The sequence below is a fragment of the Strix uralensis genome, chromosome 3, assembly GCF_047716275.1.
Source record: "Strix uralensis isolate ZFMK-TIS-50842 chromosome 3, bStrUra1, whole genome shotgun sequence".
NCBI lineage: Eukaryota > Metazoa > Chordata > Aves > Strigiformes > Strigidae > Strix > Strix uralensis.
The window spans coordinates 64,905,267-64,914,760 of NC_133974.1; the positions used below are offsets into that span (position 1 = coordinate 64,905,267).

General features: G+C 45.5%; 1 protein-coding gene across 1 annotated transcript; it reads left to right on the forward strand.

Moving 5' to 3' along the window:
* The first annotated feature begins 1,606 nt into the window (after positions 1–1,606).
* Positions 1,607–7,311, forward strand: LOC141941635 (A-kinase anchor protein 12-like). The gene is given in 4 exon segments (XM_074864604.1): positions 1,607–1,616; positions 2,221–5,890; positions 5,892–6,048; positions 7,143–7,311. Coding segments are annotated over 4 exon segments (3,846 nt in total). The 3' UTR covers positions 7,152–7,311.
* The last annotated feature ends 2,183 nt before the right edge of the window (positions 7,312–9,494 follow it).

The following is a 9,494-nucleotide window of genomic DNA, read 5'->3' on the forward strand; positions in this document are numbered from 1 at the left end:
CCGTTGCCGGGGTTTCCGCGTGTGGCAACCGGGGGCCCAGTGCCTCAGCGCGGGGCGACTCGCTGGGGTGTGGGTGCCGGAGCGCGCCTCCGCCTCTCCGAAGTGCTGTTTGACCGACTCGGGATTTCCTGGCGGTGCGGGAGCATTGAAAAGGACCGGCTTCGACATTTCTGTCACCGCGAGAACCCTTTCCAAGGCAAGCTTGCGGAGATTTTAAAATTTCCTGTCACCTCAGTCAGACGTTTGATGCGGTCCTTGCAGCACAAGGCTGTGCTAAATCTGGAGACGCTAACCAGGGGGTTTTCTGCCGTCCCAGAATCTGACAGTGTCTGCAGCTGAGGAACGGAAAGGAAAGGGAGTGACCGCAGCGATGATGCTGTTTTACGTTGATCGGGCAATAATGCAGTAAAATACCTTAAGAGCTAAGCTTGCTGAAATTGAAGGAAATGCAGAAGTTAGCGTCAGTGATATGTTGTAAAAATGTTTGCATGAGAGAAACGAAGCTCTTGCTCTAGAGCTGTTTTAATTTCAATGAAGCAAAATCCAGAGGAGATTAACGCCGTGGCGGGGGGGGGGGTGTCTGCTTGCACGTGTGGCGGCAGGGTCCCAGCCTGTGATACCAAAACCTCGACGCTGTGTCCGTTGAACTCCGTACATCTCATTTAAGAAAGTAGCGCGTGAGCCACTGAAGTGTGAGAGCTGGCACCATAAACTGATTGGGCTTTGTGAAAAGGTAGTAGTATTTGGAGGAGCAAAGAGTTCAAAGGAAAAGACATCTTGCACTGCTGGTTTTGCACAAACTTCTATCGTTCTATGGGAAACAAAATGGCATTATGAAATTTAAATAAACCAACCCCACTTTTGTTCCTAATGATAACTAACTGACATCAGAGTTTCTCTCGGCTTGCTGTTGTATGCTGTTGGATTTCCTCACTCCTATTGTTTTTGCTAGAGCTAGTGAATGAATTCAACAAATAGTGGAGGTTTATTAATGCAAAGTACTTTAGCTTTACAACACCTATTGACCACAGAGCCTGTAGAAGCCCTGGTCTGTTTGGAGCTGACCCTGGGGAGGACTGTACGTGATTTGAATCAGTTAGTAGGGGACGAGACATCCTACCGCTGTTTACAATAGGGTTTTCATTAAACTCGATGTTTAATGAGCTTATCACATGCTGAGCCTTTTTCCTCAAGGGTTCTCTATTTTTTTTATTTCCTTTTATTGTTAGTAATTAAAGGTTAAACTGCTTTGCAAAAGCAATCTCTGTATAGGGTTGCACAGTGAGATCGTTTGAGGCTTTCCTCATTTAATAATCCTTGTGGAAACTTGGATTTTCACCGCAACACAACTGCTTCTACAGGACACTTTGCAAGAACTACATCTAGCTTGTAGTACAAATCACCGTTTCTTTGAAGGGACGGAGTACCTCTCCTTATTGGTAGGCGGGAGTGTTTTAAGCTATCATGTGTCTAGTTCGTGCAGGTGGAGCTACATCTCCTTTGTGGTGAGTTTGCCTGTGGTGTCTATGTTACTCCTTATGCAGTCGTTTTGCTAAAGAAAATTTTTAATCTGGTTTTCATTGTGCATCGTTAGGAGCTCTCAAGAATGCCCCAACGTAGGAGCCTCATCGTTAGGAGCTGTAAAATGAGCTTTTCTTTTCTTGTCATCATTTTAGGTCAGCACAGTTTTTCGGTTTGGTTTCTTTTTTTTTCTCTCGGAGGTCTCTCTCCGCCCGGAAAGTATACGGAGCTTTGCTTCAGGAATCATTACATAATTTCTGTACATTCTTTGAGTAATGATAGCATAGAAATATTTTTTATTTTCTCACATAAGTTTGCCTTGAAGTAAAAAACCAAAACCCAACAAACAACAAAAAACCACAAACACAAAACCCCACAAAAAGACCTGCAAAAGAAGGAAGGAGAATGAGAGGCTGTAAGCTGGAGAGGTGCATTTGCAAATAAACTTCGGAAAGACCCATACAATGACCTGAGGCAGAAGAGGAATTCTAGCAACCTTAGAACAAAAACTAGTCGTTAAAAAAAATTAATAGTAGCGCACAGAAGAGGCACGCAGATAATTAAACAAGCATGTTTAGGAAGGTTCGATAAAAATGAAGAAAAACACATTAAAAAAGTTATATATATTTATATAATGGTATCCTATAGCATTAAATTGAGAAGGAAACTAACTGGTTTTTGTTGTTGTTGTTTACACAGTTGGACAAACAGAACATTCCAGTGCAACTTTGAAAGAAGACACGGAAACTATGGAGGCAAGTCCGTCTGACTCAAGCACCAAGGACGGTGTAGTAGATGCTGAGAAAGAGGATGCTCATACAGTTGAGCAGTTGCCATCTTTGGAAGAAGACGCAGAAGACCATGCATCTGAGCCACAGTCTTACGATCTGGGTTTTAAAAAGGTTTTTAAATTTTGGGCGTTCAGATTCACAGTGAAGAAGACACGAAAATCAGAACCTGCTGATTTTCAGCCTGTTCAACTGCTTACTGTAAAAAAGCAAACACAAGTCCCTGAAGGAGCTGGTGATCAAAAAGAAGTCGGCTCAGAAGAAACAGCGATGCCTGAGGATGCACTCTCTGCAGAAGACAACACCAAAGACACACTGAAAAATGAAAAAACAGAAGATGAATCTCCTAAAACACCAGAAGCAAAGGAGATTTGTTCTCAGTCAGCTGCCTTAGCCACTGATACTGCATCGCCATTAAGAAAATTTTTTACTCGGGGATGGACTCGATTTGGAAAAAAGAAGAGGTTTAGGAAGCCTAAAGAAGATGAACTACAGTCTCCTACTAAAGAAGATGGGCAAGAAAAAGAGGGGGCAACGTTAATAACTGAAACCAGTGAAAAGGAGGAGAAATCTGAGTTTGAGGAGCAAGATGAGGAGAGGAACGTGACAGAAGTAACTACTGAAGAGCATGAGAAGGAGCAAAGTGAAGATGAAAAACAGCCGTCAAAAAGGATTGTGGCAGACACAGGAGTGGAAGCAAGTGGGAAGGAAGAGCTAATCAAGCATGATGAGCAGGAACAAAAAGAGGCTGTAACAGCAGCAGTTGTTAAAGAAAGTGCGATGGAGAAAAAAGCTGGAGATGATCAAGAAAGAAAACTGGTGGAAGTCTCAGATGATCTTGGTAAAAAGGAAGAAAAAACTGAAGAAGGAGAAAAAGAAAGTGAGCAGCTAAAAACAAGCTCAGTGGTAGCTGTTGTTTCTGATATTGTGAATGGAGAATTGAAAACATCCTCAGAAGTCCTACCGGCGGGAGACAAACTGGAGTCAACAGGGAAGTGTGAAATAGATGTCAGAACTGAAATATCCTCTGAAGAGAGACCTGAAGCAGGGTCTTTGGCAATTGCAATTTCTAGTGAACAGCTTAAAAAATCTGAAGGAAGAGAAGGAAATAAACGTGCTCCGCTAGAGAAAGAAACATTTGATGAAAGAACAGAGGAAGCAGAATTGAAAATATCACCCACAGCAGAAGACATCACACAAGGAGAAGCTCTGGACACAACCACAGAGAAGAAAGAAAGCAAAGAACATGAGACAAAACTGACTCTGGGTGCTCCTGGATTGAAGTCCTTTTCTACTTCTGAATGCTCAGTTGACACAGAGGACGATCAACAGTCTATCAAACCCACTGGTGAAGGATTACAGGGAAAAACTAGCAGAGTTATGACTGATACTATCAAACCAGGTGAAATAACCACAGAAATAACGCCTGAAGAGGCAGCTGGAAAGAGGCCTCCAGAAGGTATCACAAATGAAGCTGAACTGCTGTCTTCTCAAGAAAAAAATAAACTGCAAGGCAGCCCTTTAAAGAAACTCTTTATGGGTACTGGATTAAAAAAACTGTCTGGAAAGAAGCGGAAAGGCAAAAGAGAAGAATCTAAGTTAGGGGAACAGGGTGAGCCAATTCAGCACTTACCAGCTTCCCCAGATAGCCCAGAGGAACAAAAAGGGGAGAGTTCTGCTTCTTCTCCTGAGCAGATGAATGAAATTCCTTCTTTGGAGAAATCTGTAGACGGAATGCAGGTCACTGAAAATGAAGACGCTGCTATTGCAGATGTGGCGCGCAAAAGAGAAAGTCTTACGCCCTGGGCATCATTTAAAAAGATGGTGACTCCCAAGAAGCGTGTCAGAAGACCTTCTGCAAGTGATAAAGAAGAAGAAATTGATAAGACAAAGAGTGTTGCAGTGTCTGCAACCGAAAATACTATTGATGAATATCAGGGAGAATTAAAAGAAGATGGGATGGACCAGAAACCAGAGAAAAGCACAGAAAAGCCCAAAAAAAAGGTTGGCACCTCTGTGTTCTGGGAAGCTTTTTTATGTGGAGGTTCTTCAAAGAAAAGAGCCAGGAAATCATCATCGTCATCATCTGATGAAGACACTGAACATAAGCTTGGTCGAGAAAGCCAAAAAACAGACGAGTCTGGACAGAACAAAGAAACGGCAACAGGTGCAGTTCTTACTAGTTCTCAGGAGAGCGATCAAGGACGAGGGAATTCTTCCCCAGAACAAGCTGGAAGCCCATCCGAAGGGGAAGCTATTTCAACACGGGCACCATTTAAAAGGTTAGTCGCTCCAAGAAGGAGATCCAAAACCAGAATGGAAGAGAGAACGGAAGACTCTGTTGTGGGATCTAGCCTTGAGCATTCAATGTCGGACGGTGAGCCTGGAAAAGACGAATCATTCGTTCCATTTAGAAAACTGATGCCTGGGCGTAGGAAGAAAAAGTCAGATGGAAAGCCAGCACCAAGTCATCTTAAACAAGCAAGAGAAGACATGGCAGAAACAACTGAAGAAGATTTGGATATTCCAGCTGTTGTTCCTTTATCTGAATACGAAGCAGCAGAGCAGGAGAAAATGGAAGGCCAACAAGCGAAAGATGCTGAGGCGATGAGAGAACAAACCTCAGAGAAGGAGAGAGCAGAAAAATTGGAGGAGACCCTAAGAGTTGAGCAAGCACATGAGGCACTGGTACATGCAGTTACTGTTGCCCTTGTGGAAGGGGAAAGGGCGGTTACCGGTACCGAAGAAAGGTCACCACCTTGGCTATCTGCTGCTCTGACAGAGTGCATTGAGCAGGCAAAAGAAAAGGAAGAGAAAGAAACTGAGAAAACACTTGAATCAGATGTTGCTGTGGAAGAAGCAGTGGTAGCTGCTAAGACAGTGCCAGAGATGAGAAAGGCTGTAAGTGATGACACCACAGCAAGTGAGCTAGAGCTGACCTCAGAAGCAGTGACAGCTCCGGAGGAGACGGCAGAAGCTTCCTGCACTGAAGAAACAATGGAAGTGTCCCTTGCTGAGGAGACAGCTGAGATGGTTTCTGCTGTTTCACCGTTGTTAGAAACCGCAGATCCTACAGAGGAAGTGACGCCTGTACAAGAAGTAGAGGCCGCTGAACAAAATTCGAAAGAATTAGACAAACAGACACAAAAAGTTCTTCATGAAGTTGTTGAAAGAGTAAAGTTAGCAGGTGTAGCACAGCTGGTTAGTGAAAGACCCGGGTCAGCAGCTATAATTACAACAGTACAAGGCATTGAGTCAGAAGTGAAAGCTGACGCTAAAGATGGGAACACTGTAGGCCAGGAAACTGTTTTGCCTGGACAGTCCTTGGAAAAAGGAGAACACAAGGAGGATGGCCTCCAGCCCCAGGGAAGCGCAGGGAGCGTTCAGGGCCAAAACGGAGTCGAAGAGGGTGTTCTACCCGAAGGTTCAGAGAGAAATGAAGTACCTGCTGCAGTGAAAGAAAGCACAGAAGGATGTGAAAATGTAGATGTATTGAGAGACGAAAGCCAGTGGCAGGCATGTGAAAAAGCAGCTGTAGAAGACCATGAAGAAATACCTGAAGTGGAGGGGACAGTAGAGGAATCTTCATCACACGACAGAGTTTCACAGCGTCAAAGCAGTCACTTCCAAGGAAGAGATATCTGTAAAGGAGGAGCCTTCAGAACCAGAGAAGCTGCCCATAACAGAATTGACAGTAGAGGAGACGAGCGACGAACGTATTCCGGAAGTACAGACTGCAGTGAGTCTTACACATAACACAAAGGTTGATTTGTCAAATTAAAAACCAGCACGTGTTAGATCTTATACCTAATTCAAAACCAGGTCGTGGCCATACTACTGTCAAGGACCTTCCTTGTGCAGCCTGTGGCAACTGAAGTTAATTTCTGGCGAGACACACACACAGATGTCCAGAAGCAGCAGCCACTGAGGCTTGTGTGCAGAGTGAGGTGGATGCAGTTCCTGCAGAAATGGAGTAGGAGATGGTGTGCATTGCTGAAGCAATTGCCATTAGGGCTCCTGCACAGCACAGTGTGACTTAACGGATTATATGAACCCCTGAGATGCCTATGTGAGCCGTATGGCACCATACATAGTGGATGGTAGCTTCGCTTGTAGGCAGAGATACAATTGTAGCTGAAGTACCTCTGCAAAGGGCAGAAATGAAATGACACCACTATGGCCAGTTTTAAATGTGCGGAAATTATTGTGGCTGATGTTCTTCCCTACCTCCCCACCACCTTCCTGGCTTAGTCTTTGTTTCAAGTGCTGTCAGCTGTCCCTTGCTTTAGGCTGCCCTTTGTTTAATGAGCTGTGTGTCCTGAGAAACTGAACACAAGCTAGAATCATGGTGACCCGCTAGTCTCTGTGTCATCACCTCACACTCTTCCCATAACTTGTTTCTTCTCTGTACAGCCACCCTCACTTTAATGGCCTTTGACTCGGCCTGGAGTTTCGGGGGATATTTCTGGGAGGTAGAAAATGTGGCTTCCAGTTCTCCTAGATACGCACTCATACGGCACGTGTTTAATGTGTGGGATTTAATCTGCAAACACTCTTCCTCTCTAACAAAGCTCTTTTTAAAATCCTAAAGGATGTGAGCGTTGCCTTCCGTGGTAAACCTGGAGTGCCTTATGTACCAAATCTCTTTGCACTTCGGTGAAATCTGAATCGGAAATGATAGGCACAGTTTCTCCCTAGGATATTTAACTGCACTTGCTTCACTAAGTCATGAGACCTTTATCTCTGTCTTTGAGACCTGCCTGGGAAAATAAGATATTCTTGAGAGAATAAGTTGTCACTAATAAAGCTTTTTTACTGTCGTCTGTCTTTCAGATGTGCTAAGCATCCACGTGACATTTGGAGAGATGCCAGTCCTAGAGAACAACTGACAACCCTGCGACAGAACCGGGAGCTTTATTCACTACCCTTTATTCTTAGATGTTAAGACAGTTTTGTTATTTCTATTAAAAAAACCCAATGCCTTCAACGTTGGCTATATCCACACATTTGTTCCATTCGAAGGTCATTTGCCTCTGCCCCAAATACACCACTTAGACTGGAGATGCACAACCGAATGGATGGACAGACCACTACAATTTGTACCACCGTTATTGTCGTCCCCTCACTTCATGTGTGTCCTGTCTGTCCCATCTCCTTGAATCCCTTCACTCATCCCTGAATCCCCCCCCCCCTTCTCTCCGCAGTCTTCCTTACCCCCCACATCTTCCGTAGCTGCCTCGATTTGACCTACGAGTGGCTGTAGATGCTGCTTGACTTGTGTGTGAGGGGGAAGAGAAGGGCTGACTGATGGGAACACATGAGAGACTTCTGGCCCAGTGGCAGATGTGGCTTTATCAAACAGCAGGAACTGGATCACGCACAAATTCTTGAGCAAGACGCTCAAGATTGCTGCTGGGGTATACTCCTGACGGCACTGAAAATCCAGAGGTGCTTGTGATTTATGTTCACAGACCTTGGACTTCAGACATTAAATTTTTCTAGCCGTCTACGTGCTACGGGTAAGGATGTTTAGCGGCATTTGTATCTCAAAAGGCTTGCATAGATTCATGCCTGAACTCATTTTGTCAAGCTACATGTTTACTTTCTTATCTCAGCTAAGATGCTAAATCCCGTATCAGCAAATACCTACCTGCACTGGTCACAGCAGATGTAGGGATGTTGAAACACGACAGGGTGCCTGTCCCTCTTCTTGCTTTCATACTGCGTCAGGGGACTCCTGCTGCAGGTGACTGATCTCAGTGTTCAACCCCGGCATTTGGAAGTAGAGATCAAGCCAGCATCTCCCACCAGACTTTGTGCTCAAGGCACACAACCTCTGCCGGTCCTTTTGCAAGGTTTATGCATTTATGCTATCCTGTTACTGGTTAACGTGAAGCCCCTAAACAGGCATCAAAGTAGAGCTCGGAGACCAAACCTCTTGGCACGCCAGGGAGGTTTGTGTGCTGTCTTCTCTTTTGTAAGGCTCTTTTATTGGCAATAGCTCAAGCATCCTGCCTCTTAGCTCAAGCTATGGAAGCAGATCTGGCTTTCCCATTTAGATCCAGAGCACGCGGGAGGCAGCTGTGCTCCTTGAGGAACCCGCACAGCTCGGATACGGCGAGTGCCTGGGGATGGGCAGGCAGCTTGCCAGAAGCACGGAGGATTCCTGAGATGGTCCCGTCTGGATGCTGAGTGCTGGATATTTGTCATTCACACCGCCACACGGGAGGGGAGCAGGCCTGAGGAGGTTGATGGCCCTGCAAGAAAGGATGTGGTTTGGCATGAGGAGCAATGTGGATCAGGCGGCCAGTGGGATTGGCAGCACAGGGTTTGGAGTCCTGGGTTTTGGGGAGATGGATGAGATGTGGTAAAAGAGGGTGACTCTTAGCTCTGTGAACATTTGAAGACGCCGCCAACAAGATGGAAGCTTAGCCACCACAATACTAATATCCAATTTAGGGCTGATGTCACTTCTAGCCGGACACTAAATTTAACCTTTACAAAAGTAAGAATGAAAGAGAAGGGTGTAGTAAAGGCCTGTGTCTGTCTGGCTCCAACATTCTCTTGAAAAAATATATCAACTCTTCAAAATAGGAAGAACAGTTTTAAGAAGTCTCCTATTCCTCCTTGAAAATTACACCCATTTCCAGAGCTTGAAAAACCGACAGAGCTCAGTCCTTAGTGCAAGGACTGATGATCCGATGGAACGAGGGCAGCAGAAGTCCAATATGCCATGGGAGCTGCTTCCTGGGGACGGTCTCTGTGTAAAGTCCTGTGGCAGCTTGACCCTGTCCTCATCATCTGGCCTGCAGATATGTCTCCATCCCTCCTACAAAGGCACCGGACTAGAAAGAATAACTAGCAAGACGCCTTTTCCTCGAAGCAGCTGGACAAGAGGGAATTGTGAAAAATTGCAAGGCATCTCCAAGCCAGCTGCTGTCCTGGAAGGCAGATGTCCTGAGAAGCCTCCGTCACACTGAGTTTCAGTGTGGAGAAACAGCAATGTTTCACGTGTTTGTTGTTTAGGAGGGGTGAACTCCTTGGGGCGTTTAACTCGCACCTCTGGAGGTTTGGTCTGGATGTTTTGTGGCAAACCGCACCGAGAAAGCGTCCCAGAAGCGGGAGCTGAGGCGGTCTGTCGTTTCGAAAGGGGCTGTTTCTTCCTGCCGAGCCGCCCGCCCTCTC